General features: G+C 42.1%; 1 protein-coding gene across 3 annotated transcripts in view; it reads left to right on the top strand.

Annotated features, from left to right (window-relative positions):
- Positions 1-673: 673 nt before the first annotated feature.
- The window catches only part of SESN3 (sestrin 3), a 45,266-nt gene continuing 24,024 nt past the window's right edge, over positions 674-21,915 (top strand). Inside the window, exon 1 of one of the 3 annotated variants that reach the window (XM_021544965.3) lies at positions 674-862. In XM_021544965.3, the coding sequence (XP_021400640.1) occupies positions 770-862 (93 nt within the window). In that variant the 5' untranslated portion in view covers positions 674-769. Of the gene's footprint in view, positions 908-978; positions 13,833-21,915 lie in introns of those variants that run through there. The other 2 variants (XM_085575268.1, XM_085575279.1) reach the window with 2 other exon arrangements.

Below are 21,915 nucleotides of genomic sequence, written 5' to 3'. Positions count from 1 at the left end.
GACACAGACACGCACACACACACGCACACACACACACACTCGCAGGCGCGCTCCCAGCTTCCCGCAGAGCAAACGCCTCATCCTGCTCCGCCTGGCAGCGGCGCAGTCGCGTCCCTGCCTGCGCAGCCCGCCGCCCTGGCAGCGAGAGCAGCTCGCCCCCGCCCCGGGGTATCCGGAGGGGAGGAGGACGGCGATGCCGGGGCCGGGGTCGGGTCTGTCCCCGGGGGTGACAGGCGGCCGGGCGGGCAGCGGCGGCCGGCACCGGCGCCCTCCCCGCGGTGCCCACACGCGGGAGCCGCGGGGGGGCGGGGGCGGCCGCCGGGACCCCGGCCCTGGGGGCGCGGCCTCTGCGCCTGCTTTGCATAGCACCCACCCTATTGGCCAGCGGGAAGCACGCGCCGAGGCGCTGGCCCCGCCCCTCTCTGTCCAAGGCTGCCCAGAGACGCCACCGGCCACGCCCCTCCGCCGCGCCGGCCACGCCCCTAGACACGCCCCCTCTCGCAGGCTGCCCGGAGATGGAGCCGGAGCGGGCGCTGCCCATTGGCCGGCGGCGGGCGGCGCGCCGCGATTGGCCGGCGGCGGCGGCGGTGGGCGGGGCGGGCGGCGCGGATTGGCGGGGCCCGCGGGGGTGTGCGCGGGGGGCGGCGGCGCGGAGCGGCGCTGGGGCCGCGGCCGGGGATGGGGGCGGCCGGCGGCGCGGGCAGCTGAGCGGCGCGCAGCGTCCTGGGCCTCCCCGTCCCGCCCGGCCGTCGCCGCCGTCCCCGCCACCATGAACCGCCTCGGCTCCGGACCCGTGGGCAGCGCCGCCGCCGCCGCCGGGCAGTACCGGGTGTGCGGCAATTGCCGGAAGGTGCCCAGACAGGTATCGGGGGGCGCCCGCGCAGAGGCGGCGGGAACTGCGGGAGAGGTTTGTGGGGGAATTGGAGGAGCGAGGGGCAGTGGGACAGAGACTTGGCGGGGCGGGACATCCCGGCAGTGGCGTGAGGGGAAGTGGGCACTAGGGCAGCGGTGGGGCGGAGGGATGGCGAGAGGCAGTGGGGTGGGGGCTTTCCAGGAGGCGAGTGCTGGGGACTGGGGCGGGGGTAGCAGAGGGAAACGGCGAGTGGAACCCAGGGGTAGCCGAGGGGTGCCAAGTCCCTCGACCCCATCTCCCCCCGTGCCCCTTGGGACGCTGTCACTTGCCCAGGCTTGTCCCTGGCTGCCCCCCTGCATCCCGAGGGTTTGGGGAGCGCTCGGCATTGGGGGGACTTGACCTGGGGCCCAGCCGCGCTCGTAAAGTTCATTATCCAGCCTATTCCACCGGCGAAATTCATCCCCGCGATCTCCGTCGAATCTTCGTGCGGGGGGGGGTGGGGATCCGAGCGTTAAAAATGTAAGAAAAGCAGCAAAGACTTGCTGGTCCCCCGCCCCCAGTCCGCCGAGCCGCATCCCGCAGTGCCCGGCGCTTCCCCGAGCATCCCCCGTGCCCCCGGAGGGGTGCGGCGGCTGCACCCCCCGCTCCGGCATCTGCCTCGCGGGGAGCATTAGTAGAGGTGCTTTTTGTTTGTCCAGTGCAAATGAATTAAAATTGCTGAGCTGTTCAAATGCGCCGAGTCTCCGAGCGCCCGAAATGAACGCGATGCCGGTTTTGGTTTTATTTTAATTCAATCTCTCCCAACACATTTTGCTCCAGGTTGGTTCTTGCAAATGCTAAGAAAGCCTCTAAGTCAATGAGCTCAAATATTTGCGCTCTTTGTCCAAAAATTGTTTTTCTTCCTCTGTGGGTCAGGCCAAGTGCCAATCAAAGTTGTTTTTCAAGCCTCTCTTCCCTGCAGTAGGACTGCTTTTTTCTTTCTTCCTTTCTTTTTTTTTTTTTCAGGGTTTGGTTTTTGGAAAGGAGGTGTGTATTTAGGGGAGGGGGAGGAGAAACGTTAAAAATCGGTCAGACAGAGAAGTAGATCTTAAAAATCCTGTTTCTTGAATATTTTAATGGAAACAAAATCTTATTAAATGTGCATGCTTGGTATGTGCAGTTATTTTTTCCATAAACTCTTGGATCATATTACAGTTGATACTTGGTGCTCAGCTCTTAGCTCAGCTTGCGAGAAATGTAATGGATCAGAGAAGCACACATCAGCAGAGTCTGATTTTTAACCATTTCATTGCAGGACCAAATCCCTTCTTGGCTTTAGCTTGCTGCTGTTCCCACTTTAAGAAAAACAAGTACTTAAAACAGAGAAGTTCAGCAGGGTTAAAGCCTGAAACAGCTTTAGACTTGACATATGTCTGAAGACGTACAAATTAACCAGTGCCAAATATGTCTGTAGAACAAGCAGGGAGGGAGCTTGCTTTGTTCTGCCAAATAATCAAAATGTTTTGTTGACAAATAAAGTGGTGCTTGGCAGCACTTGTAGATCTAAAATTAAATTTAAGTTACTGATTTTTTTTGAAGCTGCATTCCCATCCTGCTGGGTAGGACTTTTTTTGTATACCTCTTTATTATCAGTGGGAGGTAGGAGGTGGGACAGGGTTAGATGGTACTTTTCTGGTAACAGGAAACTTGCTGGATTTGATTTATTGTTGTGTTTTTATTTTATTTTAAAGTAGTTTAGGGATGATGGTGAAACATAGGAACCCAGTTGGGTCTGTTGAGGAAGGCAATTTAGTGCCGCTCCACTTTGCCTGTGGTCATTTCAACCATACAAAAGTGGGGAAGAATAAAGAAACTGAGTGACGGCCCACGAAACCCACTTGAAGTATAGGTGTTCTGTGCTTTCAGTGGTGGTACTGGGACATAGTTCCATCTCTGTTGTAGGCTGTACAATAAAAACAGAAGTGCAAAGCTTCTGACTACATCTGTCATTATTTAAAAGTTGGTGTAATAAAAATCAGTGTAAATTTTAACCTTCTGCACCTCATTGGCAAGCATGCAAATAGAAGACATGAGGACAAAACCAAAACAAAATGCTTGATAGAAGCAAGATGTAAATTTGACTTGAATCTTGAGGAGTAATAATCTTCAGATAAGTGCTGCCTCATGTGTTCTTTTGATGGTATTGGGTTTTTTTCTTAATGTTCATGTGATAATGTACTGGAAAAAATGATTGGCCTTGGAACATGTTGAATCTCTTCTGCCCTCCTCTGTTTTAAGCTCTAAGTCTTTATTTGAAGTAATTTGAGTGCTCACAGTTTAGGTAGAGCTGTTGTCAAAATCATAAGGGGCAAAGCAAGCTTTCAACTCAGTGGCATATAATGAAATTTTAAATAGTCTAGCAGGTTGTGGATTCTCATGGATGAAGGTAAGTTTCTCTTTCAGCTGGGAAACAGGAAAAGCAAGATGCAACACTTTATGCTTCATCCAATTTCAGATTAATCAAAGTTATATTTTATTATGGAAAGTTCTATGAGGGCAGCACTGAGAATCTTGCTAAGGATTCATGGGTTGAATTTGCCTATGAAGAATGTTTCTCATATTTAAAGGATACAATTTCCAGTTGGGTCTATTGTTATGGCACTCTTTAGATAATCAGATCTACTTGCAGAAGAATTGTTGCTAATCAGAAGGGCTTAGACAGTCATGCAACAACTGCATAATTATTTGGTTTAGGAGAAAAAAAGGACAACCAATAACAGGTGATGCTGTCTTGGGTTTGGTGAGTGAGCTTGTTGAACAGACAACCAAGGCTAATGGTTTTAATCACTTTAAAAGAAAATGGAAGCATGACCAAAACAAGTCGAGTAGCTCTGGTTCATGGGATGGATGGTCAGCCTTCGTAACAAAACTGTGGCATACCAGTAGGGAAAAGTACTTAATGGGACATAGGAGTGCTGTTGCCAAGCCTTTCCTAGAGGTGGCTGAGAGTTGCTGCCACTTCAGTAACCAGGACAGTTCCAGCTCTCACCTTTGAAAATGCAGCATGTAGGGGAGTCCCTGTCAGGAGAGCTCCAGAGTGTTTTCCTGGACCCTGATGGAAGCCCATGGTTCTCCTGCCTAAACAAAATCAATATCCCAAGCAAGAAAGAAGAGAATATTATATAGGCAGAAGTCAGTATTTCTCCGGATAAATAACTGCTTCAAGAAGGCTTTTAGGAATAAGCAAAAGTCTTCAGGGGATGGAAAAATCCTGATATGTCAGGAAATGTAGGAAGAGGGAGGATTTGCCAGCTGTTCAAGCTTGGTTGCAAATTGCAAAGCGTGTGAAGTAAAAGGTTCTTTTACATGTACATACAAGTTGGTAGGACAGAAAATTATAAACAGGGTTCAGGATTTGGTTTGTGTTAGATTTCAGTGAGGGAGATAGGAGGGCAGTGGCCAGGTGGGTGATGGGGAAGTGTGGTTTAAAAGCAAGCTTCAGTGTTGGCAAAGTGGAAGTGGACCCTACTTAGCTGACCCTCCTGACTTGTGCCAGTGTCTGTGCCGGAGTGCAGCATAAAGGCATATTAAATCCAGGACTTTTTCTCATATTTATAAGCTTACCTGATTTGGGTGATCCTGTGAAAGGGGAAATACCCATAAAAATGATGGACATAATTTTCTCCTCATCCTCCCATGCCTGTTTCCTTCTTTAGTACAACTCTTAGTACTGTACAAAGTTACTAAAGCAAATAAGAAAAACACATGTATGACATGATAATACCAGAAGCAGGCCATACTAGGCTAATGTAGTGGTCTTCCATTGATAAGACATGCTAGAGTGACCTCTTCCAAAAGCTTTGAATGGACTAAAACTGCACTTTAGTCATTAAACATCTGAAGTAACATCAAAGGTTAAACTTGACACTGCAAGTCAATGCAAATTAAATGTTTGTATTTACTAACATCAAATGTTCTATATATCAAAAAGTTTAACTGTGTTTGAAAACTATTTGTGCAAATTCATAACAAAGAAATTAAACAACACATGTAAATATGAAATAGCAACATCTCTCAATATAGTTTCTGTATGCTTTCCTTGCTGTTACATGTATCCTCCCTGGAGGGAGCTTTTGATCTGACGTAGTTTGTGTATTTTTCTGTTACTGTTAATTACAGTGATTGGGAACTGATGAGATTGGAAATTATGGTGAGCTGCACTGAAAGGAGAAGTCACTGTGCTGAGAGGACAATACAAGTGATAAATGTTGTTAATCCAGAGAGAGAGGGCCATTTCATGGAGAGCTGGGAGATCTTGAGCACAGACATAGCCGAAGAGGTGTGAAATCCAGTGGTATGAAATGTGAGAGTTACAGGCTTGGCTGTTTGCTGCTGATCACTTTTAATAAGAGCAGTTCCTTGGAAGGAGCAGGGAGAAGGATGTGGATGCAGGAGGACCTGCACCTTACTGTCACCCTGCAGGGCTGTAGTGTTCAAGAGGAGGGAAGCTGGGAAGGATAGACCCTAATTAAACAGGCACAGTGGGGAGCTAGCTGGGTGCTGGGAGAAAGGGTGTACTGATTTTGCAGAAGGAAACTAAAAAAGTTTGTTTTTTTTAATTCAGCAGAAACAAAGGCTGAGAGGGGATATGATCAGTGTCTATAAATACATCTCATGGTAAAAGCAAGTGAGGAGAAATTAGCTCTGGAGTAGATGGATGTAATATGGTCATAAATAATTTAGGCTGGAAAATTGAAGTGTCCACAGGTACAAGGATCTGGAAGAGTTTGTTCTAGGTCTGATGCTGCCAAAAAAAGCACCTGCTTTTAAGATAGAATAATGTGTGAATGTCATTAAATGATGCCATGCTTACAATAGCACTAGCCTAGGCTCAGGGAGTTGAGGTCATATCCAAAAAAAAAAAAAAAAAAAGACACTCTTTCATTCACATTATTCTTATTTTTCTGTGTAGTTGAGTAAGAAAGTAGCCCAAAAGTGAACCAAAAATAGTTAAATGTCAGGTCTCATAAGCCTGTGTAAACTAAAATATGTGTCACCATGAGTCATGAAGATGCATGGAAATGCTGTTACTTGCACTGTAAAAATCAAGAGGCCTTTCAAGGATATCTCAGCTATTTTGAGGAAAGTCAACCTGGTTCAATCTATTTTGAGCACAAGCAAATCAAAGTTGCTATGCCTTTGCTTGGAAAACACCCTGGGTTTTCCACAATGCAGCACTTTTTTTTTTTACTTTTTTTTTTTGTTGTTGTTGTTGTGTTGCATAGTCTAGTTGGCATTGGAAATCTCATCAACAAACCTTGGCTGTCACAGAGAATCTTAATTTGTAAAATCAAATTATGTTTTCTGTAGTTTGATGCCTCTTACTAATAATCTCTCTTCACATTGTAGGGGGTGTGAGGAGCTGCTTAGATAGCTTTAAATCTCCAATGTGTTTCTTCCTAAAGGAGTTCTCAAAATTATTTACAAAGTCTGTCATGAAAAATCAACTCTGTTTGCATTGGTACTAATTTTAGCAACATTCTGTTGCGTAAAAACATTGTGTCTGCCTTCAGTGTTTGTGTCTTCCAGTCCCCTGAAGCACTGGTGAAACAGGGTGAAACCAGCTCAGGTCACTATTCCAGCTAATCCTGCATGTGTAGCTGGGGGGACAAGATGGGATTTTTATGATCCAAAAATGTAAAGATAAACCAAGAACAACAAACCAAACTTTTCAGGGCATTTAAAGCTGACAGCAGTAGGCCCTTCACTTTCATAATTTTTTCTTACTTTATCTTGAAAGATTTGATAAAAAAAACTCCCAACAAACAACTAAGAACAAAGTTTTTTTCCTGTGAAATAAATGCAGTGAAAATCCAGAGCTGAGTGGTTTTTCTCCTTCCCATCCTCATGAGTTTCAATAATTTGTCTTTTCAGATTATTATCCATTTAACTGATTGTTCTCCCACCCTCTGTGTAGAATCTCTGTGTCCTGAAATCAAAGGGTGGTATTGCTCTTCACACATGTATGCTGGTCCTAAGGCTGCCTGTTCTCCTACTTCTGCCTAAAAACTCCTGTAAAGAAATTTCCTTGTGTTTTCCTAGTTTTACTGGCTGAAAATTAGATGGCAGAACTATTACATTTTCATTAGACCTGTAATGAGAGTGGCATGAGTGAAATGAACCTCTGATGAACGACGCTGTTTTGCAATGAAAAGTTGTAAGAGATGGCCTCGTAGCAAGCTCATTTAGAATAGTCATTCTATTAAAAAAAAAAAAAAAGCAAAAACACAGACTTTCCTGAATTACAGGGAGAGAATGGAGGTGAGAAAGGAAAGCAAGTGGGCAGGAGGATTTTCTTCAAAAGAAACTTTGAGGTTTAGTGTTGCGAGTGGGTTCGCCAAGTGTGGAGGTTGTCTTCTGCTAAGACTTACTTCTGGGAGTGGAGCACTGCATTAGCCAAATCACAGGCTGTGGTTTGGAGATGTGGACTCTGTGAACATTTGCTTTAAATTTATGCATATTACTTAATTAGGGCTTTAAATCTCACATCTCTTTAAATGGCAGTGTTTTGAAATCTGAAAAAAACAATATAGTTCATTAAGCATCCTTGGTTTTTCCTCTCTCCCACATTGGTGAGGGAGCTGCTAATACTCATTTAGTTCTTTATTTGAACCATTTTTTCTGGCTAGGGAGGTTTGAGAGAGGGAAGATAGTGGTGTAATTCTCCCCTGGCTGTGCATAGCTGGGGTCTGGAGATTTTATTATCAGATTTCCATTTACAGGGTGGGAGAATAATGGGGGATCTTAAGCACAGTTTGTGTGTCCAGGCTGAGTATTGGCTTTTGTCTAAGTGGGTCAGGATGGACCAGGGGGAAATGGGGCATTTTCAGTAGAAAAGAAATCTGAATTCTCAGGAGGGAGACCTCAGTTAATGAGAAATTGCACCTCATCATCTTTGGAAAAACCTGTATGGAAATAATTTATGCTGTTTAATTTCTCTGTTCTTCACAGGTGTTCCTGTTTGTGTGCAGAGGTGCTCCCCATTGTTATCTCTGCAGCCCAGCCTGGTAGTCTTTGTGCTTTGAGTAGAAGCTATAGGGAGCGTAATGCAGATGAGTCAAATTGTGAAATGCCCTTACAGGGAGGTAGGGATACTCTCCACAAACAATTTTTTTTCTGATTCTTTGCCTATTAGTCAGTCCATGAAATACATTACAGATAGTTCAAGAAATTCTATGCAGTTCTTGGTGTGCCACCCTCGGCAGACCAGTGCTACTGATAATAGGGGAGGCATGATCAAGGGGTATTAATTTTAAATGTCTCTCTTAATTACTAGTTTCAGATTTTTATTATAGGATGCTTCTTGCATATCAGACATTAGATAACTATCACTTGGGCCAAAATACTGGTAGAGATGGTAGATAATATTATGTGTTTATGAAGCTAAAAAACTATTTTGTTCCTGTTACAGACCATATCAACCACTTATTTATTCAGATATCTTTATTCTCCCATCTTTATTAAATTGAGAGGAAGGTGTTTTGAAGCATGGGCTATTTTCTTATGGGCATAATCTTTGTGGTAGTCATGGATTTAAGTTACAGAGAAGCTGAACTGGATGTAAGTGATGGTGCTCAGGGAAGGAGACAGAATTCAGTGTTCTTAATCTAGCAAGGTATATTCTTTCCTGAATGTCCCTGGTTACCTGAATTAGGGTAAGATAAATAAACAGATCAACCTCCTGATTAAACACCTTTTGTTGTTAATGACTCTCATGTTGCGCCTAAGGTAAGCACCTTGTTTTGTTAGACTAGCAATGGATTTCTAATGGATTCTGAGCTTAGCCTCCAACCTTTTGAACTTGGTAATAGTGTGAAGCTACCTGTAGTCCCCTTCCTCAGGGGATCAATGGGATAAAAAATAATAAGAATAATAATAATAATGTATTGGAATATGAAGTATTCCTGGCTCCATGTGCTGAGAGTAGGCTGGAACAGAAGTAATAAGTCTTTATCACAAGGGAATATGGTGTGGTCAGTGTGTGGACCACCCTTTGACTTGAGGTTGAAGTCTTCCAACATACACTAATGCTAGGTTAGCATGTAGGAAAGCCAGGAGGAATCACATTCATGAGACTTCTTTGGAGTCATAGATCTCTGTTACCTCTGCAAGTGCAAAAGACATTTGGAAGAAAAGTAAGAAGTAACTTGAAAATCAGGTTTTCATCTATGACCAGTAAAGTCATAAATACGGTCAATATGTCTCAATTGCTGCAGTTTGGAATCAAAATGCGTAATTGTGTATCTGTTTTAAAGGATATTAAATTTCGAATTAGTTTTGTCATTGAACTGGAGAGAAATGTAAATTCCTTCAAAGTAATTTGACACTTTATAGGATGGATTAAAATTGTTCCTTAGAAAGTAGGAATGGTTGCAAGATTAACTCCTCACTTAACATTTTCAAATGAAAAATTCTTGCTTCTGTGCAATTGCACATAACCTCAGTAAAAACAAAGTTGTGTTCATGACAGTGAAGGAATACAAGCTGTCTTGGTGTAAATCATTCTAGAGCAGTACACAGCTGCTTATTCAAAATCATCATTTATTTGTCTCTGGGCAGTTTATTATTGCATTGGATTTGCTCTGGCTGATACTAACAAAACAATTGAAAGCTAGCATATGTTCTCTCCTCTGTATGAATTCTGCACTTAAAAACTGTTTAATAAGACAGTGTCTTAATAGTGTTGAACCTAATTTAATAGCACATGCTTGTAAATATGTTTAATATCTCCTGCTGTAGCATGTGGTAAAGGGAATATAGTTACATTATTGTCTAAATGTATCTGGAGGGGTTTTGGCCATATGGTTCTAAATCTGTTTTAAAGTAATTATGCCTATTAACTAAAAAAATAAAAAATATTCCCCTCTGAGTTGATTGACATTCCTCTCAGTAACGCACCCTCATTGCTGATTAGAGGTGTGGAAATAGTAATTTGTTCTAGCATTTAGAAATTTGATTAGACCTCTAATGAAATGGAGCACCTGCATGCTGTCTAAATATTCTACCTGACACCAACTGGATCTCATCCAGTGTGGAAGAACACTTGAAATATTGCTTTACTACAATATGTTTTGTGTCTTAAAGTCAAGGTGCTGCCTGCATGCAAATATCCACTGGCTATTCAGCGGGCAGAGCAAACCTTGTGCCTCCCTGGAAATCAGCATCAGGATGTGATTATTCCAGTAAGCAATGATTGCCTGACTGCAATTAGAAAATTAAGGCAACTGTTTATAGAGAAGCACCCATACTACTAACTCTGTAAGCTGGACTTCAGGTCGTTGTGCACAGCTTGATGTGTATATGAGGTAGAAACATACTGAAGTTCCCAACTTGTCCAGGTTCCCAATAACGTGATAACAACATACTCTAAATAAGAATTTAAAGTTGAAGCACCACATTTCTCTCCCCATTATGAGCTGGCTCGTTCAGTTCCTTCCAAAAGCTGATTGCAGCACCCGTTACATGCAGTGGCAGTTGACTGAGCACCTATGTTTTTTAAGTCCTCTTTAATTCAGTTGTAGTCAATTTCACTCTAGACCACTATGGCTAGAAAACTCTAAATTCAGGCTCTTTTAGTATCCTGTGGTGGAAACTTCCAGTTCCCAGTGGTAGGAGACATATCAAAATACTTTAGGAACATTTGAGGTGCTTGCTGTTTATTAGTCAACAGTTCATTTTGACTGGTTACCTTCTCCTTGTGAAATCCAGAAGACAGTCTCTAATGCATCTCACTAGAATCAGACGTGGCCTTTTGTGTTCTTGTGTTTTGGTGTTTGTGGGGTTTTTTTTTTCAGTTCTGTTTCTCCACCATATTTAATATTTTTATATTTTGCAGTTGCCACATTTAAACAAAGGCAGTGGAAAGGCTGAACCAGAAAAACTCCTGACTAGTTTATGCCATATTAATGATTCATAGAATATTTTTGTCTTTTTCCTCCAGAAAACACAAACAAATTGTTCAATTATGTTCTTATTTTAAGTTTTGTGTTACTGGGGAAAGACTGGTGGTAACATTGGGGGTCATTCAAGTAGAATCTGCCCTGATACAAGTGACTTTTATTCCAGCTATTTAAAAGTTGTCTCACTTCTGTGCTGGTACTTCACAAGTAGTTAGGAGGAAAGGTGTGTTGGTTGAAAAGGTCAACTTCACGTAATTAAAGGTTGAAGAAGCCTGCGGCCAGCATTGTAGTTCTTCAGCAGAGATGGAGCTTGGTGCCTCTTCCACCAGGGAAGAGTCCAAGTGGAAGGAAAGCAGGCTGCAGCCATGGAGGGTATGCTGGGAATATCTTTCACACATGGCTTAGAAAAGCAGGAGGAGAGTGGAGGTGGAAGGACGGTCTCCCTCCATGCCCCTGCTCTTTAGGCCACTAATGCAAAAGGTATTAGATAAAGGTGTAGTTACTTGACCTATTTATCCAAGAGAAACTTGCCATACAAGCAAAAGCAGTTTGACTATCCAGTGCTGTTGCTGTTTTGTATGGGACACTCCTTTGAGTTAAGCTGTGCCTCATGAATACATAGAGGCAGCATCCAGCCATCCAAAATTATTAATTTTTCTTGTTTGAGAAGGTAGGTTTATGGCGTCAGTTCTTGTTTCCCAGAAAAGTTGGACAAAAAATGGCATCATCTCACCTCTGTCTGAGGTAAGGCTGGTGCAAATAAAGGCTGTGAATGTGTCTCTTAGGAGCTGGGCTTACTCTGCTGTAAAGGTCTCAGTTTGGGTTTGGTGACTTCATTAAGAAAAGGGGCAAGTCGACTGGAGGGCAGTGAAGAACCTTATTATGCAGTGCATGTTAATCACTCTTCCATAGCTACAGAAGTCATTATTCAAGCAGAGTATAAAATAAGTGAGTTTATTATTTCTTTATTACTTGCTGGTGGTTTTTTTTGTTTGTTTGTTTGGGTTCTTTTTTGTTTTGTTTTGTTTTGTTTTTTGTTGAGTCATTAAGTCACCATACTGTAGCAAAGGCCCTTTTAGTAAAAGTATAGGCAGTACTCTGAGAAAATGGTAGCACCTGCCAGCAGAGACTGGAGGTAAATCTGAAGTTCTGTAAATCTGCTGGCCTGGGTGGCTGGAGAGAGCAGGAGTATCTGATCTGTCTCTGGACAAGTCCCGTATTTACATGCAATAAATATTCTCTAACAATTAGTAGTCTTCATTTTTGAAAATCAGCATATCTTTTAAGCTCTGTTATGAAAATACATTTGTATCTTAGGTCTTTGCTGCCACCACCTCAGCTACATTAAATCAGTGTGTTTTGGAGATTGTATCTCACTAATGACTCACTTTGGTGAGATGTAGCTTACTATGCAAAATGTTCTTAAAAAAAAAAAAAAGGGAAGAAACTGACTGCAAGAATTCTTATGGTTGGTGGCTTGCGAATGTGCTACTGAGATGAAGCCTTTCCCCTGTCTGTCTCTTACCCAGACTTTCCCAGATTAATCAAATGTAAAACAGTATGTCAGTTCCCTGCTCGTTGCAAAACAGTCTCCTGCTTCTGCAAACAAGACTCCTTGGAGAAACAATTTGTTCTTACTGGTGACCATTTTAGGATTATCTATCAGGTGAAAAATCAAAAGGGCTCACCCATGGTTTTCCATCTGTGGCCTCAGCTCCTGTAAGATTTTTCTGGACTTCCTTCAGGGAGACTGTGTAAGAAGACTTGGTTCAGTAAACTCAGAGGCATGGTGTGGATGCCACCTCTTCTGAAAAATGTTTACAAGTCTACTAATCAAAAGAGGCCTAAAGTCCTGGCTTAGACAGCAAGGCGCTTGCTCCTGGAAATCGTACCTTTAGGCTAGACGTAAAGCATGTTAGTCAGGGAGATTTTATTTTCATCTGGCACATTCTCTCTGTTTGAGTCATCAACCAAAGAAAGATGGTGAAAAATGTGCTTCTCTTAACGCAGGAGGATATTGCTCCTTTTGAATGTCCAGGAGGGCTATCCCTTCCCAGGCAGAGCAAGGAGAACAGCATCAGTGTGCTTTACATTATTTGAACTGTCACAGAGATGTCAGTGATCATCAGTTGTACATAAGCATTTGTCCAAGAAACTTGTGCCAAGGGGGCTTCTCATTTTCTTTTAAAAACTTCTCAATTGATTACCTGAAAATTTTAGGGAACATCAGCTACAAAGTTAGCTATAAATTAGAAACCTTATGTTTCTAGCTCATGTTCTCATGTATTGATGTTGTCTTGAATGTTAACGCAAGCAGCTTAAAGTTCTTTATGGTGAGGTAGCATAGCCAGTATGCGCTTATATTCTTCCAGTACCATCTATCTAAACAAACATCTTCTGCCCGTTAGGTGAGTACTGAGGGTCATAAGTATATTGTCTTCATGTTTTAAGGCATTAAAACATAAAGACAATAGGCATTTTTTTTCTTCACCTTTTTCAAATCTAAATTGAGGAAAGTTCTGATGAGGTGCATTCAGAAAATAGGAATAGTAGCACTGGCTTCCTGCAACCATGTTAGTAAAGAACTGAAGTGTAATTTACTTCAGATTCTGAAGTAAATTATACCACCTATGTTGAACAGGCAGTGTAGGAATGTGCTCACCCAGGCACTAAGGAGCTCCTAACATGGCTTGCGTCATCTATCCTGGATTAGCACAATGCTTATTTCTGAAATGGTTCAGTTTAGCTAAAATGCTTCCTTGCTTGGGGGATGGCAATTTCTATCTCTATTAGAAAATAAGTTCCCTTTTTAATAGGACGTGAAGAATAAGTATTATTTTTGAACCAATCTATTGCAGATATATGACAGCATTAGGGCAGATACAGTGGGTCGGATTGCAACTCAGACTCCAGTCTCTGACAGTGGCCAAGGGAAGATATTGAAGAAAGGAGACACAAAATGGAACAGTTTATTATGCACTCCCACAGCACTACCTCCCAGGATCCAACTAGTTGTGATTTGAAGTCTTCCTGAGCTGGAGGTGAATTTTCCATATTTAATAACTGTTCTTCTATTTCTCTTCCATGAACTTGAATGCTTCACTTTTAAACACACTCTGGCTTTTTGTCTGTAGCATCTCAGAGCAAGGATTTCTGCAGCTTAGTTGCACATTGTAGAAAAGGCTAAGTATCTCTGCTTGAACTTGTTGCCTGCTGGTTGGTTCATAATTTTTTATTGAAGGTGGCAGAAGCACACTGTGCATGGACTGTGACAGCAAAGCAAGGAGGCAATCAAGTTCAATTATCTGACATGCTTGTGACAGCAACTCTCAGAGTTGCTGTTTCCAAGACTCAAGCTACTGTGTTTCACAATCCTGTATGAAAAAGCTGGCAGAAAACTAGCTGAAGGAGCTCCAGTACTGAGCAGAGCACATTTCCCTCTTTTAATCTGTGTGAGAAGATTTTCTTTTCTAAATCTTGGCGGGTTGCTTCCATGTCACTTAAGATATTTCATACACAGAGATTGAAAATAACTGCTGTGATCATTTGGTACATTAAAGGTATGGGAAAAGCAGTTTGAAAGCCCATGCTTCTGTCATTTGCTTGGCTTCCTTATGTCTCTGAATAGAATTTGGTTAGTGAAAGGTGCTTGGGAGTGTATGTCTGTAGCAGCATTTACTACTCAGCAAAGAGATGGTGTCCTAGAAATTTTTATCAAGCTGAAAACACTGCAAGGACACAGATTTATCAGAAAGGAGTGTTGGCAGGGACACGTGTTTAGTTTATTTCTGGAGTGTGGGGCTTCTGCTCATGTACCTATTCCCTGAAATCCAATGAAGAAGCACCTGTAATACGCTCCAGGTAGCAAAATGTGTCTGCAGTGGATTTGCTGCTCTTCTGATAAAATTCAGATTTCCCACTTATATGTCCTCGTTCCATGGCTGATCAGAGGAGCAGGCAGAGTGCACCTCCTACTGAATTTTAAAAGAACAACTGCAAGAAGAGTAAGCTGTACAGTGACATTGCAGGGTGAAAAGTAGTGGAAATGCCTGGGAAGCTGGATTGTGTGATCTAAAATCTCATAGTTACAGGTCAAACAGGTTTTCACATGGAAAAGGTCCTGAACCTTTGCCTTCTTGAGTTAAATTCTGTGGTGGATTTCCACCACACTCGGCTTGTGAAGATTTTTCAGTATTTGGTAGCCTGTAAACATGAAGTGTCTGACATTAGTCACAAACATTGCTTGAATAACACCACAGGCAGGAAAATACTTTGTGTGGCCAGGAGACCAGTGCAGGAGACCTTGTTGCTTCTATTAGTCTGTCATGCAGGTAAGCTGAATCTGGGAAGGAAACAACTTTAGTAAGCTGTTGCAGAGGTCAGAGCCCAGCTTCCTCCCCTGCAGCTGTGGGGGACTGAGATGCTAATCAGAGGAGGATATTGATATTATTTTTTCCATTAAAGTGCAAAGATAGGACTCCATACTTGCTGTTAGCAGATCTCTTTATGTTCACTCAGAGCTGTCAACCTTCATCCTTTCAACTGGAAACTCAGCAGTGGCTGACTCAACATTTATCTGGTTTCTCAAGCCTGTTGTGCAGCAGAGCTTCATGTACCTGCCTGACTTAGGAACTGTTAACCAAGGACTTCTTCAAAACCAGTGAAGCCAAGTCTTTAAAGCTGTCTTGTAGAAGAGCAGCAGTTGTGCTAGTGGCTGCAGTGTAGGCATAATCTCGAGAGTCTCACTTTGGTAAAAATCCAAATCCTAATGTTTTAGGGCACACTGTGCCTAAAATGTCTCTCTCTGTTCTTTGTCACAATGAATGCAACACCAGTAACAAAGAGGAGAGACGAGAGAATGCAGCCTTGATGATGGTCCCTAGTTAAAAATTCACCCAGTCTGTTTTTATAGTAACATGCTGTTAAATGCATCTTTTTTTCTATAAATCCTTGGTGGTGATGGTCTCTGCTGAAACATTGTAGTATTTGAGGATTTTCTAGCATGAATTGCAGTGGAGTCCTTTCAAGACTTTCTTTAAAATTTTTTTCTAAGTGTTGTGTAGTGTACTGCCCCTACATTAATTTAGTGTTTCAGTCATTTAGCATCTTTGAAATACTTGGAAATACCAAAACCAAACAACAGAAAACCACCAAACCATGGGCCACTTCCTTAACAGTAGGAGGATGCCATTATTTACAGTATGGATGAATACCATTACATTTTGCTTGCTTACAAGGCTTGTCTTTTTAGACAATACTTGTATTAAAAATTCGGTAGAGCATTCTTGGGAGACAGTTCTGCCAGAGATACATGATGGATTTGCATACCCCAGGGGTCTTTCTTTCTCTTTTTTAATCTCCAGCTGGCAGTATGTCAAATAGATCAAATGTGTGTGTGTTTATGAATTGAAGTATTTAACCATTCAATTACTGTATTGTAAAGAGGCTGTGCTCTCAGTCATTAATTTAGGTATTAATTCAGGCCTGTCAAAGCAGCTGCTGTTCTTACTGCACTTTCTAGCAAATGTTTGTTGTACCTGTTGGCAGTGTTCTGCTGCATGGATCCAATGGGGAGCTCGATCCGGTCTCTCCGTAAGAGGATGGAGGCCACATGTGTGAGCACAGTCGCTGCCCTTGCCCATGCTGAGCCTGCAGCCTCCTGAGCACATGGGACCCTTCTGGCAGAGTGAAACCAGGCTTGGTTAGATGGGCTGTGCTCAGGCAGGACAAGGCAGCCCTCTGCATGGAGGCAGGGGATTAAAGGATATGCTGTGCTGCTTCAGAGAGCCTTTCTTAACATGCAGGGCTCCTGTCCTGGCTGATGAGGAGACAGATTAAGTCAGTGCAGTTTTGCCAACTTAATGGCTAAAGGCTATGTTTTTGGAACTAGATAATGCTGGTATGTCTCAGTATGTCAGATGTGGACTAAACCTGAAAGTGGAAGAGAGCCAAGGTACAGATGAAACAAGTCCCAGCTAAAACCACTGAAGTTTTCTAACTTTTGCTCTTAATATCTGGTGCTGTTGAAACATAGAAAATGCTTTTCTGCTGTGCTTGTAGTGTATTGAGTCATCTAGACATTCACTCACAAGATCTTCTGTCCTGAGGGCAGTTTTTGATGAGCACACAAGCTCCAGTGTTACTGCTGCGTGTGCAGGGAGGGAAGGAGGTGAAGGGTGTGAATGGATGGATGAGAGAAGTGTTGTTTCTCCTTTTTTTCTATTCTCCCCATAATTTTGGTTTTGGTTTTTTGAGTGTTTTTTTGAAGGCTGAAGTAGACCAGAAGACCATTTGCTGTCTGCTGGTGATATGTGCTTTGCTGGTCTTCAGACCAATACCTGGTTAGCCATGAAGTGCTGTTAGTCTATGGCGAAAATTCAGGCTTTTCCATGACACAGTTGTTCTCACCCTGAGTTAGACATCACCTTCCATTTTTGTTTTAACCTGCAAGCAGCTGGCTAGCTCTGATTTGGGTGCCTGTGTTTGGTCAGTTGAGTTTCATCCTTGGTATCTGAGAACAACTGGGGCATGAGTAAGAAGTCAGACTGAGGTTTGGCTTATATTAAATGGAAGTGATCCTCAAGCAACAAGGAAGTAGAAAAAGTAGCTATTTGTCTTTCATCCTTTTCAGGTGTTAATAATCAATGTTTAGGTTTGATTTGGCACCATTAATTGAGCAAATTTTCTTGTGAAGGTCTTTCCATTTTCTATTCAGGAGCCTCAAACTTACACAGCTAGATGTACACTGAACTTCAGTCAATATTAAACTACGGGTGTGTCTTTAACTTGATACATTTAGATCTATTCTGACAAAAAAAAAAAGAAAGAAAAAAAAAAAGAAGTGAAATACAGTTTGGGTTTCTTAAATAAAGAAGTGTTTTTCAGCATACTTGTTACTCTGGTGTTTGGCTTTGGTCCTTGTCTGCTCCCAATTGCAGTTGGAGGTTGGTTTTGACTCATAGGAATGATCTCCAGGACAAGAAGAGAGACACAGCAGTAGTAGTAAGGGTGCAGATGTAGGTTTGCTTTATGGAAAAGGTGGTAGGCTTTTCTGCCAGTAACTTCATGTTCACGGCTGAGTTTTTCTCCCGTGGGCCAAGTGTACCGGATAACCATTGCGGGACTTCTGCCTGACCATCCATCTTGGGTTGGGTAGAAATTGCTGACCTTTGGTTTCTAATTAGTGTGGATTGTGTTCTTAATAGCTGGTAGAGAGACGGGAACTTGGGATAGGCTTCCTTTTATTGTGTGAAATCCAAAAGGGCTGTAACCTGTTACCAGAGCAAAAGCTCTCCATCAATTGTACTACATTGGCTCTTTTCCCAGCTCTTTGCACCACTTCATCAGCTGTCAGGCACAAAGATGCCAAATTCTTAATGTTAAAAGTTACTGGTTTAAGTATTTTGAAATGCTGTTCCATTTAAAAAAAGATTTCCTGCTGTTTGACTTCCTCTGCTAATTTTCATCTTTATGGCTTAGCTTGCATTTTTGGAGTTGGACAGTCTGTTAAGAGGAAGAAACTGTTGCAAAATCACTTGAAAAACCCCTAACAAATGACCGTAGGCTAGGACTTTTGCTTTGTGAACTCTCAACATTTTGACATTGTTTGTTCTGAACATTTCTTCTATTGCTTCTGGAGTTATATCCTGGGTTTAGTTATAGGAATAAGTCAGCTGTAAGGGGGAGTTCTGCACTGCCCGCAAATAAAGTGTTATGCATTATTCAAATCATTGTTCTTCACATTTTTGTCTTTTGGCTTTTCTTTTTCTACAGAAATTGTTTTGAATAACAAGACAACAAGGTTTATCCTTCAAATGTGTATCTAAATTTTTGAAGTTGCAATGGAAACTTCATGTGAGATTAATTGTAGATATGTTCTGAAGATATAAAGCTCCCAATTTTATTACATTAGATACCATAAACAGATTTTTTTCTTTAAAGAATGATGCATCAATAAATTGTTGTCAATGAATGTCAAAATTTCACATCTCTGCTGAATATACTTCTTCGTTCTTGTCAATCAGAGTCTCCCAGGAGAGAGGTAAACTGTGACTATTGAGGTTTTCATTTTAGTCAGCAAGACTATGTGTAGTTTTAACTATTACATTAATCCTCTGCAAATTTACAACAAATAATAAAGTTACCACCTAAAATGAATTGGATGCATCCTAAACTTCTGCCACATTTCTAGACTGCTCTTCCTCTGCCAAGGTTGGGTGGCTAAATCAAAAGGCAACTAGGCTGCGCAGAAAGAAACAAATCCCTCCTGTGTCCTAGGGAAGAGTTTGAATAAAAGTAGAATGCTAAGACACAACCAGTATTCAGATAACTTTTTTTAATGCTTTCTTCAGTTTTCAGTGAGGATGAAATAAGCAAATGGTCCAGTATAACTATATGACTAAAATTGTGTTACAATTTTACAAATCAGAGCATTTGATTGTAGTTAGAGCCAGTCAAGGTAGACCCTGTTCCAGGACCCAAGAACCAAAAGTGAAAATATGTTAAGTAATAACAGTGGGAGTAGGAGAAACCAGTTTATAAGTAGGGTTTTAAGCAGCAGCAAATAATGCTGCTTGTAGTGTGAACTAAAATTCAAGGCATTTGTGTCTGTCAGTTGAAAACCAAATGTGGGCTCCATTACATTAAGTCTGTGAGACTGAACTGATGTATTTTGAGTTTGAAGAACTGTATGAATAAGCTGAGAGTGAGGAAAAAACTATTCCTTTGGTAAGATTCAGCCCCAGACAGGGAATTCTAAACCCAGTTCTCCATTCCCACCCAGTGACAGACTTGACTCAGATTATTGCTGCAGATGATAATGAGTATTTTAAAGAGAGAGACCACTGAATTTAAATAACAAAGATTCTTCCAAATGCTAGATGGTAGCAAAATGACTTGTAGATTGTAATATAAGGAAAGGTTTCATAAATAATAAGTTACTGATTACCTTCCCCCCCAAAAAAAAAAAACATTTCTGCTTGTTTAGGAAAAAGAGTTTGTTCCTTAGGATAAGCTAATTTTGGGATGCCCTTAGGATTTATATTTGATCTGATGTTGTTTATTTTCCTGATGTCTTGGCAGTGGTGGCAGGTGTTGTGAGACTGGAGTGTTCATGAGTGTTTCCCAGGCACTTGCACTGCTCTGAGAGCTTGCAGGGACACAAGTGGCAGTGCTGTCATGGCTCACAAAATTCCATCTTGAATGTTTCTTCCCTGTGATTCCTCCCCCCATTCCACTGAAGCATGACCACCTTGATGTGAAGGATTAATTAGGTTTTATGTGCCATGTGCATAAGAAGCCTCCCTCCACCCATAGCAGTGCAAGCACTTGCTTATTGCCCATGTAGATATTCAGAAGTGCTTCCTAAAGCAGCTGTTTGATCAGCCCCACCAGCTAGCACTTTCATTCTCAAGCAAAACAACCTCCTTTTACAGCTTGCTAAAAATAGCCATTTCTTTAAAGCCTGAGGACATGGTGATTCATGTGGTGAAGAGGAAGAAAGGTTGTTTCTTTTGCTCTGGGCTTTGGGAGGAAAGCTGCTGTGCTAGCCCAGTGCCAGCTGGGCTCTTGCTTGCACTCCCTTGGCCTTCATGGCCACATCACCAACCCCAGTGGCTCTGGCATTCCTTGCTCTGCCACCTGGCAGTTATTTGAGATGCAGGTGCCACATCCCAGTGCCCATCTTGGCTCTGGAGGGAAGGGTGTGCAGTCACTGCCACCACTGAAAATAAACCTGTGAGGTGGCAAGTTGCAGATTCGTGTCTGTGGGTTTGTGCAGAGCTCGCCCAAGGACGAAGGTATTTCTTACAGTTTATAGCTGGGTAAAGGGAAAATGCTCCTACTTTGTTGCCATTCAGATTCCTGATGAAGGTCCTGACACCATTGCAAGTGCAGTTTAAGGACAGGAAGAAGTCACAGGTAGAGCTTATGTAGGATTTTTCATGGATTCCTGCGTCAGCTCTCCCGTGCTCTGCGGGGGTCTTGTTCTGCTGTCTGACAGCACAGTGTGATGGTGACACTGCTGCTAAACCTGCTCTGAGGTTCTGGCTTGCAGCAGCCCCTCTCTCAGGAACATGCTCAGGCATACCTTTTTCTGCTTTGAAGCCCTTCATCATCTCATTCCTTCTAAGGAAACAGCCCTCAAAAAGGAACTAGTCTTAGTGTAAATGGAAATTGTTCTTACTCTAGCAATGCATTTCTGGAGGATCATGAAGCAGAAAATGACTGGTAGATGTGCATGCAGCATTTTAGTTGCTGAGCAACCTGTTTCTTGCTCCAGCCTTTTAGCAAAAGAATCCAAATTCAAGATATTTGGGACCCTGGCTGACTTAGTTATAGCTAGTGTAATCTGCAAAGACTATTTGGACAGGGAAACAAAATGGCTTTCTTGGAAAACAAAAAGCTGTGCAAGAATTTTCACAATAAAGGGCCATAAATCTACATTGTTGTTTTCTAATTCCCATATACTGTTTTTTATGTTTGAATTCTTGGGAAGACCTTAAATCATTGTTCTAGATAAAGCATGCCCAGAAGCAGTGGTTCTTATCAACAGCTCAACAAAGCTAACATTATCTTTCTCAATGCGTGTAAACTTCACGTGTTTTTATTTATAGCATCCCAAGAACTTGTGCAAACAGATGATGTTTGCTCCTTTTCTCCTTACAAGTTTGTTTTAACCAGTTTTAATAAAATAAAAGCTTTGGCAAGAAGGCAAAATAATCTCTCTTGTTGATGGAAGGGAAGAATATCCACTTCTAAACCCAGCTCCCTGTAAATGTCTAGTGATAAAACTTGTCAGCTTGAATGATCATGTTCAGGCTTTTGGGGTTTTGTTCTTGTTTTGATTGTTTGTCCTTTTTTTTTTTTTCCCACACTTGTTTTTTTTAGAATTGCCACCACCCAAAAGGAGTTGGATTTTGTTCTTTTTGTAGTAGATTTAACATTTTTCATGTCTGACTATCTCCTGGATTTTCTGTCATCATTCACAGGAATTAACTATTGATAGTTGCCTATATTCACCCACCCAAGTACCTTTTCCTCCTTTCCTCAGCAGTAGCTTATCTGCAGGCACAAAGGAGTAATAGCAGTCACACTGAATGGGAAAACAGGGGAATGGAGCCCAGA

This window comes from Lonchura striata, chromosome 1 (genome assembly GCF_050655825.1).
Source record: "Lonchura striata isolate lonStrDom1 chromosome 1, ASM5065582v1, whole genome shotgun sequence".
In the NCBI taxonomy this organism is placed as follows: Eukaryota; Metazoa; Chordata; class Aves; order Passeriformes; family Estrildidae; genus Lonchura; species Lonchura striata.
This window is presented reverse-complemented; position numbering and strand designations above follow the sequence as displayed.